Below are 12,321 nucleotides of genomic sequence, written 5' to 3'. Positions count from 1 at the left end.
AACATTTTATGATTTTATGTTAATAAGGGAAAGTAATCAAAGTATAGGAAACAAGGAATCACTGATCATTACATGCTGTTTACATTAAGTTACTTTATATCCCCGCACATGCAGAAGTTGTCCACGTGGAGGTCCATGAAACCGTCACTGGGCCTATCTACCAGCGCCCTGCCCTTGGGAAACATCACTCCTTCCCAAATGCTCACCCTCCTAACTCTGACCCTGCTACCCTACCCTACCTTCTATCCTCTCCCACTCCCAGAAGCATTCAAATTAAAGGAAGAAACGATTTTGTGGATCCTCACAGTGTGGTGGCCAGAGCCCCAGGGTAGGAGTCAGACTACCAGTCCCCGTCCTGGTTTTATCACTGTTCACTGTGTGACCTTGGACAAGCCACTTCTGCCCTCTGGCCTTAGCCTCATCTATAGAATGAGGGTTGGATGGGTTTCTCTTCAGGAGCCCTGCTCTAATATTCCTCTGTTCTGCCCTACTGGTGGCTACCAAGGTTGGGAGAGGCCAAAATCTACAAGCCAGCATTTCTCCAAACACTCCCAGAAATGGTAGACAACTTCCAGCATCCCAAGCAGGCCTCTGTACTCAGCACCAGGATCCAGAAATCAGGGGAAATATGCAGGGCCAGGTGGGGTCCCAGCTGAACACAGGATGCGGCACCCTGTTCCAATTCAAAGCTTTTCTTACAGGTGTTCTCTTACTCCTAGGATAAGGACAAACAAGGCCTCCAAAGGAATCAGAAACATGTGCTTCAGAGACCAGCCCAGGGCAAAGAGTAGAGTTAAAGGTTATTTGTTAATATACTCTTTTAGTTAAGGAATAACATACAAATAGGAAAACACGCATATACATGTCTTGAAATGTATATGTACACATCCATGAAACAAACGCCCAGATCAAGAAACAGAATACCTGCACCCAGAAATTCCCATTGTGTCCCCTTCCAGTCACTAGGTCCCCGAGGATAACAACCATCCAGACTTCTAGCACCATTGATTCCCTTTGCCAGTTTTGAGTGTCACACAAGTGGAATTATACAGTATGGACTATTGAGTCAGACGTCCTTTGCTCGACGTTTTTGAGCTTCACCCATTGTTACATGGAACAGACTGTCATTCATTTTCATTTTTGCATAGTAAGGACTTAATGAAGAGCTAAAATCAATGAGACAGTCCTGAATCTACACTAGGGTGTGCACTGATAGACAGCAGAGGAAGGAGGTTTACATACAGCTCCCCCAGAAATCGGGATGATCCCCTCTGCTGTTCTTCCTGCAGAGTCCTACACCTTTCTCCTGGTGGGCTCCGGAGGTGGGGCCTTGACACCCCAAACTTACGTCAAAGCCTCAGTCTATCATCTGGTAAAGGCCAGGAGCTCTTGTTCATTGAACACTTACCCTGTGCCCAGCTCTGTGAGAGACACCTTCAGCTCAGCATCTTGTTTCATCCTTACAACCACGAAGTTGGTACCTTTATTATTCCTATCTTACAGGTAAGAAAACTGAGGGGCTCAGAGAGGTTGAATAAGTTGTCCTAAGGTTGCACAGCTAGAAAGGGGACCCAATCCCTAACCCCAAAGGCCAAACCTCTCCACTACTCCAGGTTGGCATGGAATTTGCCAACTGGATCTGTCCAACATCTGGGTCCCCAGTCTCATCTAGCACTGTTTGTCCCATCTCACTCACTTTGCAAGGCCACAATAGCCTCCTGCCAGCTCCTCAGGCCCCAGCTCTCTCTCCCTACCTCGGGGCCTGTCCGTGCTACTGCCTTTGCCTGCACCTTTACCCCTCAGTTCTCAATAGCAGTCCCTTCCTCACAGCAGTCCTCTCTGCCCACCAGTCTGAACTACATCTCCGTTATGCTCTCACACAGCATCCTTTTATCTCCTTCCAAGCCCATAACACACCTTATGATGATTTATCCTTTTGTGTTCACCTGTCCAGTACCTTTCTCCACCAACAGAGCATAAACTGCAAGAGGACAGGAATGTATCCGTTTTGCTTGCCACTGCCTTGGACAGTGCCTGGTATGCAATAGGTCTTCAGTAATACATTAAGTGAAGAAAAGGAGAGGAAGAGAGGAGGATAGGGCTGTCTCTGCAGAAGCTGAGTGGTCACCTGAAGGCAGCTCTAGCTCCAGCCTGTTCTATGGCCCCAGGAAAGACCCTTCCCTTCTCTGGGCCTCAGATTCCTCAATTGTCAAATGAGAAGCCTGGAAGAAAGGACTTCAAAGGCCTTCCCACTCATCTGCCCTCTCGACCACAAATCCTAGGTTGTCTGCCCGTTTCAAAGTCCCCAGTCCCCAGGGCTCTGCTGCCTCTCACCCACAGTTTGCCCAGTAAGCACTTTAGGAGAAATGGAGAAGCACGAGTCATCCCAAGGCACCCCAGGCGGTGAGGTACATGGAGCCTCCACACCCTGTTGCAGGTGGAGAACCAGAAAACAGGAAGTCTCTTCCAGTTCTAATAGTGTGTGTCCTTTTAACATACAGAGTGGGGGAGAGACAAGACTGAGAAGGAATACTAAAAGAATTACCCAGGTAACTGCTTCTACTTCTTCAGACCCCTGCCCTCGGACCTCAGTTTCTCTGCCCACTCAGACTCTAGACTCTTCCACCTCTGCCCTTGTTAGCATGCATGTGGCTGCCCCACTGCCAGGCTGGAGCTCCAGAAGGCAGAGACTGTCTGTGTCTTGCTCATCTTTGTACCCACAGCACTTAGTGCAGACCCCTACACAGAGGATGTGGCCAAAGTGAGGCCACCAAATCAAATGCCACTGGCAAGGCTGGCCATGGTCTGTTGCCAAGGATGCACTTTCCCGCTGGTGTCACTGAGGGCAGGAGAAGAACCTGTGGCAAAGAGATCCCAGCTTCCCATTCAGAGGCAGACTCCAACGGACCAACCCCAGCCTCTGGCTCTCTGTCCTCCTACCCCTTCACCAGGCCCAGGATTGGGAAGAGTCATCCCCTCTGGGGTCTCTGCAGTCACTTGCTCCCCCAGCCAGCCAGCCAGGACAAACACTCCCTGAACTTGAAGCACCTGCCACCTCCCATTTTCCTTGGAATAAGGCTTCTCTGCCTTTGAAGCTCTTTCTGTTTTGTCTTTAAAAATAAAAGGTAAGAGAATTAGCCTGACTCAAGAGTTCTATAAAGGGAAAACGACTCCTGTTTTACCTGTTGGACACTCTAAACTCCCATGTTTTTGCTCTGCTGGGTGTGTGAAGGGGTGAAGCTGGGTGTTCTGGTGAGCACATAGTGGGCCAGTGCCACGATCACAGGACAGAGCACGACGGCTGTGCAGGTACAAATGGGCTGGTCAGAACCTTGGCTATGCAACTTTGAGCAACTTGCTTAGAATCTGGACCACAGTTTCCCCATCTGGAAAACGAGTGTAAAAATCATGCCTATTTCATGCATCCTGTAAGAATCAAACTTCAAGACTGATATTTTGTAATCACCATCTAAATATTAGCAGTCATTAGAAATAGAAGGCAAGAAGAGAGCTTCAGAAAAATCTTAATTTGTCCGCAAATAGTAACTATAGTACTTTCAGAACTCAGAGTTCAGCCTGGGCTGCATTGAGTTCAGCAAATCTGAAAAGGCATCAAGTAACTCAGATCCCAGGAAACCACACGACTAGGCTCACGTGGCTGGCTACTCAATGTGAATCCATTTCCAGGATGATTACTTCACCTGCCGTTCAGTTCAGGCTTGGAACTTAAAAAGCAAAATCCTGGGAACCATGTAGAATCCCAAGTGGGATTCAGAAAAGAAAACCAACAAGTCAGGTTTCTGTCCACGGGCTGGGGGGACTTTGTGAAAAAAGTAATACATAAAACAAGAATCATTAAGATTTGCCCTGTCAGCTGGATTATACTGAAAACAGAGAACTCAACCAGTCTAGCCCCTTCTACTGACAAGTCTTTATTTCCAGAGAGATGACTACGTGCAGAGTCACCCATGAGGTGAATAAGCCACAGGCTCATTTTTAAAGCTTCCCACTAGTGCTGTGGCAAGCCCCGTCTTCCAACACCAGCTGACAAGTGCACCGAGAGCAGCATGACTTTGGTTCCCTCTGGCATCCCCCACCTCTCACGCAGCCTCTCACCTCCCCAGCTCTTCTCCTATGTCGTAAAAGTCCTCCACCTTCAGCTGCTTGAACGGCTCCATGTTTGGGCTCCTCATTGAGGCCTGGACCATACAACCCTGAAATGGGAAGAAACCTGAGGTTAGGACAGCCACGCAAATTAGCACAAACCTAAGAATCTGAGGCCTAAAAACAATCGGCTGCAAGGGAGCTAATATTTTAACAATGACCCACAGCCCTGGCTCCTCAAGAACTGCCCTGCTCAAGCCTTTTCTCAACTGTGGCTGATGATGTACGGTTCTTATTTGATTTATATGAATTCAAATATGTTAAGGAAACAGAAAAGGAGCCCTCCTCAGTCCTCCTCTGAAGTTGTTCAGAGAAACAGATCCATACTCAGCATAAGCTATTTGTTCTCACTAAATTCAAATCTAATGAGGAAAGAGGCATCTGATGCAGTAAAAAAAAAAAATACTCGTTTTTTTTTTTTTTTTTTGAGACAGAGTCTCACTGTGTTGCCCGGGCTAGAGTGCCGTGGCGTCAGCCTAGCTCACAGCAACCTCAAACTCCTGGGCTCAAGCAATCCTACTGCCTCAGCCTCCCAAGTAGCTGGGACTACAGGCACGCACCACCATGCCCGGCTAATTTTTTTTCTATATATTTTTAGTTGTCCAATTAATTTCTTTCTAATTTTAGTAGAGACGGGGTCTCGCTCTTGCTTAGGCTGGTTTCGAACTCCTGAGTTCAAACAATCCGCCCGCCTCGGCCTCCCAGAGTGCTAGGATTACAGGCGTGAGCCACCGCGCCCGGCCAGAAAATACTAGTTTTAAAGTCAGAAGTCTCAGGCTCAAGTCCCAGTTTTATTTGGGTAATTCATTTAAGCTGCCAGAGACTTAATTAGCTTCCTCATCTGCAAAATGGGCTAATATTGTAAAAATCAACTTTGAGACATGAAATTATTTTGTAAACCATATAATGCTGCAAAAGGTAAGGGATTATCATGACCTCAGCTCCCTCAGGGGTTTGCCACCCAATTTCAAGTCTGAACTGATCTGTACACTCTCGCTCATCACCCCAAAAAAAGATGGCCAGGAGTGGCGTGACAAATTCCAACAGGCACCTGGAGTCCTGAGGTGCTTTTTTCAGCTTTGCCTGCGACCAGCTCTGCGACCTCATCTCTTGTCAGAAGGGCCTTGGTGTCCTCATCTGTCAAACGGAGCTAACTCTGCCTGCCCAGGGCACCTCAGTGAGAGCCAAAGGCCAATTCTGGGAGATGGGGAGTGCTCACCACTTCACCAGAAGAGACTGTTTGAATCCTCCCCTAGGACCCCCTGCCCCAAGGAGCGCACCCATTCCTGGGATAGTCAGGTGCCACCCTGGTCGGCACCCCAAGAGCAAGGCCCAGGGCACAGTCTGCAAATCACAAAGATAAAACCAGCTACCTGTGGCTGTATCTTCCAAGAGTCATTAGCGAAGGCCTCTCAGAGCTCACCTTGGCTAGCACTGGCAGCTTTGCTGCTGCCTGCCAATCACATCCCAACCACACCCAGGCTCCAAGAGCCCCAGAAGACTGCTTTCACCAGGCTAGGTGGAGGCACAATTACATAAAGGTGTGTCTCATCGACTCCAAGTGGTTGCAGCTGTTCTAACTCTCAGGGGATGTATACAATCCACTCTCTTTCCTCCACCTCTGCCCCCTGCAAACCAAAGCGCCATTACCAACATGCCATTTGCCTCCCTCCCTTCCGCCAAGGCACAAATATCTCTGAAGACCCCCAGGCAGAGCTGGCCTGGCTCACAGGTCTTACTCTGTCATCTATTTGTTGGCACCGATGGTCCATCATGTATCCTCCTCCCGGCTTGGTCGTCACTCTGGGCTTGGCCAGGGCCCAGGCAGGCATGGAATACTGGAAAGAGCAGGCTCTAGGAGCCTCAGTTCCAGACTTGCTTGGGTGTGACCCAACCAGAGAGGCTGGCATGCTCTCTGGGCCTCAGTCCCCTCATCTGTAGCCTCAGAGGTGATACTATCTGCAATATATCGCCTACTTCACACATCCCTGTGAGGATCCATTGTGATAAGGGTGTAAACTGCTGTACAAATAAGAAGGATGACTATCATTGTTCTTGACTCATGTTGGCCCACTCATTGTGTTTCTGCTTCCCACAGTCACTGAAACAACTAATTTGGCTCCTTTCTGAGAAAAAGGTTTCGGGGTCTCCCCAGCAAGTTTGGCTTGACCAGAGTCAGAAGCTGGACCCACCCTCACCCCCACTATCCTGGCAAATCTCCTGAGACTAGCCTAACCGGTGGTGGGACTGCTGTCTACTATCCTCTTTTTGCTGAGAAGTCCTTCCAAATTAACTATTTGGGTCAGATCCTGGGGGGTAGAGTTACTGATTTCACACAGCTGGATGCAAGCAGGAAACGCCAAAAACAGTCTGTTGGCAGAAACCCTGAGTGTGGTCCCTGGAACAGCTAAGATCTCCCATTTGGTGAGAGGCCAGCTCCATTTGCTCTCAGGAGCTGAGCTGGACTCAAAGAAGCCCCTGGTTCCTTAGCAAAATGTGGAGCCTCTGCCTTGGGCTCCACACCCTGGTGGCCAGGGGTAGGGGCAGGGGAGCCCCCTAAAGACAAACTAGGCCCATCAGTGTGGCCTTAACTCACCTTTCCAGCCTTATCTCCCTTCCCTACATATCCTATATTACAGCCAAAGTAGACCTTTCCCATTTCCCCAAAACTTTCACCCCTGCCGTGCCCTTTCCATGGGAGACCCACCTGCACAGCCCTCTGACAAAGCTGCCCCGTCCCACAAGGCCTGGCTCAATGTTGCCATCTCTATGAGGCTCCATGATCCTTTCCCTCCCAAAAACAGATGAAAATGTTCCCCCTCTCTAAATTCCCTAAGAGTGCTTTTCATACATACTTAAGGTTAGAGGTTATCACATTCTGGCTCATATCATAATCTATGTCTATGTCTAACCCAGAGGGAGACAGCATAGATTCCACAGTCACAGAGGCCTGGGTTCAAATCCCAGCCCTACCACTTCCTAGCACACTGTCCTTAGCTGAGCACAGGATAATTTTTCTGAGCTTCACATTACTGCCATGGAAATGAACATAGACAATGTGTAGTGTTGGTGAGCATGTGGAGTAACTAGAATTCACCAACAGGAGGAGTATACACTGGGACAACCACTTTGGAAAACTGTTGAGCAGTTTCTGTGCATTTATGTAAGAGAAGTACGTGCAGACGTTTTCCAAAATGATCTATGTTAGAATATCCACCGCAGTACTGCTTTAGTAATAACCAAATGGTCATCAATAGAAGGATAAATAATTTAAGGTACTGTATATCCATACGATAGAATCATTATACAACAATGAGAATTAAACTACTGTTACCTGCAACAACCTGGATGAATCTCACAAGCATAATGTTGAGTGAAAGTAGCCAGACACAGAAGACTACAGACTGTGTGATTCCATTTAGGCAAAACTAATGTATGGTGCTACAATAGAAGTCAGAATAGTGGTTACCTCTGGGTGGGGGCGTGGACACAGAAGGCTTCTGGGTGCTGGCAATGTTGATTTTTTTTTTCCCAAGACAGGGTCTCACTCTGTTGCCTGGGCTAGAGTGCAGTGGAATCATCATAGCTCACTAAAGCCTCAAACTCCTGGGCTCAAGCGATCCTCCTGCCTCAGCCTCCCAAGTAGCTGGGACTACAGTTGTGCACCTCTACACCTGGCTAATTTTTCTATTTATTTGTAGATACAGGGTCTCACTATATTGCCAAGGCTGGCCTTGAGCTCTGGCCTCAAGCAATCCTCCCTCCTCAGCTTCCAAAAGTGCTGGGTGTCAAGCCACTGTGCCCGGCCCTATTTCTTTTTGAGACAGAGTCTCGTGCTGTCGCCCAGGCTACAGTGCCATGGCATCAGCCTAGCTCACAGCAACCTCAAATTCCTGGGCTCAAGTGATCCTTCTGCCTCAGCCTCCTGAATAGCTGGGACTACAGGCATGAGCCCCCACCACACCCAGCTAATTTTTTCTATTTTTAGTTGCCCAGCTAATTTTTTTTCTATTTTTAGTAGAGACAGGGTCTCACTCTTGCTCAGGCTGATATCGAACTCCTGAGCTCAAGCAATCTACCCGCCTTGGCCTCCCAGAGTGTTAGGATTACAGGCGTGAGCCACCGCCACCGAGCCCAGCCAGGCCCTGTTTCTTATTGTGGGTAGAAGTTACATGGATATATGGGATGTATACTTATTTTGTAAGCAATCAAAATTTTACACAATTTTTTAAAAAAAAAACAAAAAGAAAAAACAAAATTTTACACGATTTTAAAAAATGAGATGAATATTTACCTTATAAGACGAATGAAATAACGTGAAAGGTTTTAAATGGTCCCTGGATAGTCCTAACAAATGTGAGTTCCTTCTTTCCTGCCTATTGTCTTGGAGCCCCATGAGGCTCCAATGTCAAATGTGACATTCTTACTTTTGCCCCCTTGTAGTAGCTAGTATACAGCAGGTACTCCATTAATGCTGGTTGATAGAATTTAGCGCCTCAGCCTCCTTTTTCAAGGCCATTGCTCAGATGCCTCATCAGGTAAAACAACTGATAAGGGCTTACAGCCCTTTCCTAACACCTCTCCCAAGATGAACTTGCACTTTACTAGTTTAGAAACATGAAACTGAAGAAGAGAAACTGAATTATAGACGTTCGCTAGGGCCCAGAGGAGGACCCAGAGACACTGGCACCTTTTGGGCCCTGAAAAGCTGAAACCACATGGCAGATGGGAGGGACACAGCTACAACTTTTGGCCAGAGGCACAGGCCATCAGCTCCAGATGTTCCCATCTTAACACCCACATTTCTCCTAATGGAGTCCTTGGAATTCACATTCCGGCCTACCACCCTAATACTAGGCAACTCTTTAGGGGGTTAACATAGATCTCCTAGAACCCCACAGAAAGGGACCTCACAGATCATCTATTCAGGGATTTTTAGACTCTTTCAGGAGCCACCAGTGTGAGAAGGGGAGGCCAGAGTAGTTCCACATTACCCATAGTAGATGTTGGGGTTCTAGGTAAGAATTCATTGTGAAACAGAAGTTTGAAAACCACTGCTGTCTGGTCTAACCCACTTGTTTTGCAAAAGGAGGAAACCAAGGTGCAGATAGGGGAAGGGACTTACTAAACATCACACAGCTGGCCCATTCAGCTGCTCTTCCCAGGATTTCTGCTGATAGCGACCCCAACCCCTTTAAAGCTGGCACCAGGGTTGGGGAAGTCAGTGGCCTCCTGAGGGACAACCTAGAAGGAGGTGTCCAGGGCTGGAATTTGCCCCAATAAGGAACTCTCAGTGCTCACTAAGCCCTCTCCCCCACTGGGCCCAGCTCACCCTGCAAAGTGAACTCTCCCAGGTCCTCGCCCCACCTCGTCCAGTGCAAGTAAGCAAAACAGGACCGTGACTGCCCCCTCACACACACACACCCATTAGGAATCATAATGCCCAGGCACCGGGGAGGCTGCCAACAGAAGGGAGGGGGCTCTGGCATTACAGAGCCCCTCTGTACATTCAGGGCTTTGACCCACCACAATCTCTGATGAGGAAGCTGAGGCTCAGAGGTCAGCCACCTGCCTGAGTTAGCATGAGAAAAACTCTCTTTCTGGTAACGGTCCAGCTCCGATGGGCAGCCTGCTTGTTTGTCCCTCATGGTCAGGGTCTGTTCGGGTCTCATTCCTGCCAGCCAGAAACTTGCCCCAGAACAAATGACGTCCACCCACATCCACACACAGCGACCTCCGTGCCCAAGCCTCCTGGGAAGCTGCTGAATTATCAGTGCCGCCACTTTAGGTGCTAAAAACACATCTTGGGAGATGGGCGGTTTCAGGAAAAACAAAGCTCTGAAGGTAACTGTGAAGGGGCCAAGGTGCTAGGATCCCTTAGTCAACAGGACTCTCCCAGGAAAACCTTACACAGAGGCAGCTGGGAAACACAGTCAGAAACCAGAGCAGCAGCCCCCAGCTGCCGTCCATTGGATTCTAGAGCACAAGGTGTCAGGAGCCCCCTGGGCCCTTCCCACCTGCCACGGAGGCAGCCAGGTATGGTGTACTCTCCTCCGCAGTGCACCCTCAACTTACTACAACCTGCATGGCCTCAAAGAAGCTCAGCTCTCTGGGCCTTTGTAAAGTAAGAATACTTTTCTCCTTTGTAAAGTAAGAATGCTAATTTCTACCTTGCGGAGTTCTAGTGAGGGTTACCCAGACCTATGCGTGGCATGAGACATCCACAAAGCCTGGCCCAGAGTCCGCGTCCACTGTTGGCAATGCCCTTTCGAGCGCTTCCACCCCAGGCTGCAGCAAACCCGCTGGCTGCCCGGGCGCCCACACTAGCTCTGCCCCGGGACAGGGCTCCTGACAGTGGGGACCACAGCTTCATGCGGCCACAAAAGAGGCTCGCCACATCTCGCATCACCTCCTGATGCCAGCGGGGAGCAGGAGATGTGAGAGAAGGGCTAAGCTGAGAAGACATGGCCGGGAACCGGACGTGTTCTCCCTCTCTAAGGGGGCCTAACCTGATGGAAGTCTGACCCCATCTCCTCCCTGGGTCCTGGCTTCTGCCCGCCGCCCCTACCCCGTCTCCCGGGTCAAAGTGGCAGACTTAGGCGCGCGCCCTGAAGTAGCGGCTGGCAGATCCCACGTTCGGGTGCGGGCCACAGGCCCAAGGCCACGGCCGGCCATACCCGGGGACGGCGTCAGGCACCCGGGCGGCGGGCCGGGGATCCACGAAAGAGCGCCCCGGAGCTCTTTGCCCCGCCAGCCCCAGTCCCCGGCGCTGCTGCGCTCGGGCCGCGCGCCCCGTCCCGCCCGTCGAGCCCGCAGACGGACGCTACTCACGGCGGGAGGCTTGCGCTGCGGCGGCCGCGGCGGGTACCCTGGGCACGGGGGCGCGGTGGGGAGCGCGGCGCTGGGCTCGGCTCTCCTCCTTGCCCGCCGGCCGAGCCGCGGAGGAGCCGAGGGGGCGGAGCGGCCGGCCCCGTCCCAGGCGCCGGCTGGAGGCGCGCGCGGCCGCCCCGGACGGGGCTCGGGGCGCCCCCTGCTGGGAGCCCCTCGGGACAGCCCCGCGCTGAGGGTCGAGAGCCTCCCTGCCCCGTCTGGGCGGGCCCCTCCAGGACCCTGGGACTCCGGGCAGAGGGCGCGAGAGCCGGTGGCAAGACCCTCTGGGCGTCCTTACCGCTCACACGCTGTGCGGCCTTGGGAGAGTCCGCTAACCTCTCCAAGCCTTATCTGGAAATTGATTTAAATGAGCTGATACGTGTGATGTAGTCTGGCACAATCGCTCAGAAAATGGGATTTCCGTGCCACCCTCCCCCACCGCCACACACACCGTGAGAGGAAGTCCCACTAGGGAACAGGCCGCTCCCTCCCGGCCGGAACACTCCCTGACACAGCACAGGTCCTTCTGGGAACCTCATCACCCACGTCTCACAGCAGGATGGGCGCTGTGGTGGGAGGGACACTCTGCTCTTCACTCCCCCCCCCACCACCGCCCCCGCCCGCCCCAGTTTGCCCTTTGCTCCCCCAGCCCTGGCACGGTTGGTGAGTGAAACACCCATATCACCACCAAGCCTTCCCTAATAAAGGACTTGGGAGTGGATTCCCCCTCTTTCCTTCTGCCAGAAAATCCCGGAGGAAAAAAGGAATGAGAGTGGAGGAGGTGATAGGAAGAAGGAAGCGGAAACAGAACTTAAGCCAAGTTCAGTGCTCTTGTTTCAAGACCAGAGGCTATTTAACAGAAAGAAACGAGGATCCCCTCCCAGAATTTCCATCCCTAAGTCATCCACGGGGCTCCTCAAAAGGGTGCAAGATTCAGAGTCCTAAGCCTGGTTCAAAGGCCTTCTCTGCCATTCTATATGTGTGTTCTTGGGCATGGCTCTTTCTTCATCAGTGAAGTGGGAGAAACACTCCTTCCAGTAGCTCCTAATGAAGCTATGGTGGGGCTGAAATGAGATAGAGTGTGTAAGATGCACCTAGAGGACCTCTGCCAGTGTGAGCACTGCCCCCTCCCTTTAGCGTTTTGGCACTGGGACAAATACAGATGGACCCAGCAACCCAGCTGAGCAGTGCGTCAGCATCTGGGGCTGTCTGGGGAAAGATCCCAGAGCGACCTTGTTTACAAACTTTACAACGTCCCAGGACAGTGCAGTCTCTGAGCCTCGTCTC

General features: G+C 50.9%; 1 protein-coding gene across 3 annotated transcripts in view; it reads right to left on the bottom strand.

Moving 5' to 3' along the window:
• DAPK2 (death-associated protein kinase 2) overlaps positions 1 to 11,533 on the bottom strand; it is a 111,131-nt gene extending 99,598 nt beyond the window's left edge. The window contains exons 1-2 of one of the 3 annotated variants that reach the window (XM_012645075.1): positions 11,486 to 11,533; positions 4,117 to 4,214 (exon numbers count right to left, since the gene is read on the bottom strand). In XM_012645075.1, the coding sequence (XP_012500529.1) occupies positions 4,117 to 4,208 (92 nt within the window). In that variant the 5' untranslated portion in view covers positions 4,209 to 4,214; positions 11,486 to 11,533. Of the gene's footprint in view, positions 1 to 4,116; positions 4,215 to 10,995; positions 11,133 to 11,332; positions 11,361 to 11,485 lie in introns of those variants that run through there. The other 2 variants (XM_012645076.1, XM_012645074.1) reach the window with 2 other exon arrangements.
• Between the last annotated feature and the right edge of the window lie 788 nt (positions 11,534 to 12,321).

The sequence above is a fragment of the Propithecus coquereli genome, unplaced genomic scaffold (genome assembly GCF_000956105.1).
Source record: "Propithecus coquereli isolate 6110/MARCELLA unplaced genomic scaffold, Pcoq_1.0 Scaffold224, whole genome shotgun sequence".
In the NCBI taxonomy this organism is placed as follows: domain Eukaryota; kingdom Metazoa; phylum Chordata; class Mammalia; order Primates; family Indriidae; genus Propithecus; species Propithecus coquereli.
This window is presented reverse-complemented; position numbering and strand designations above follow the sequence as displayed.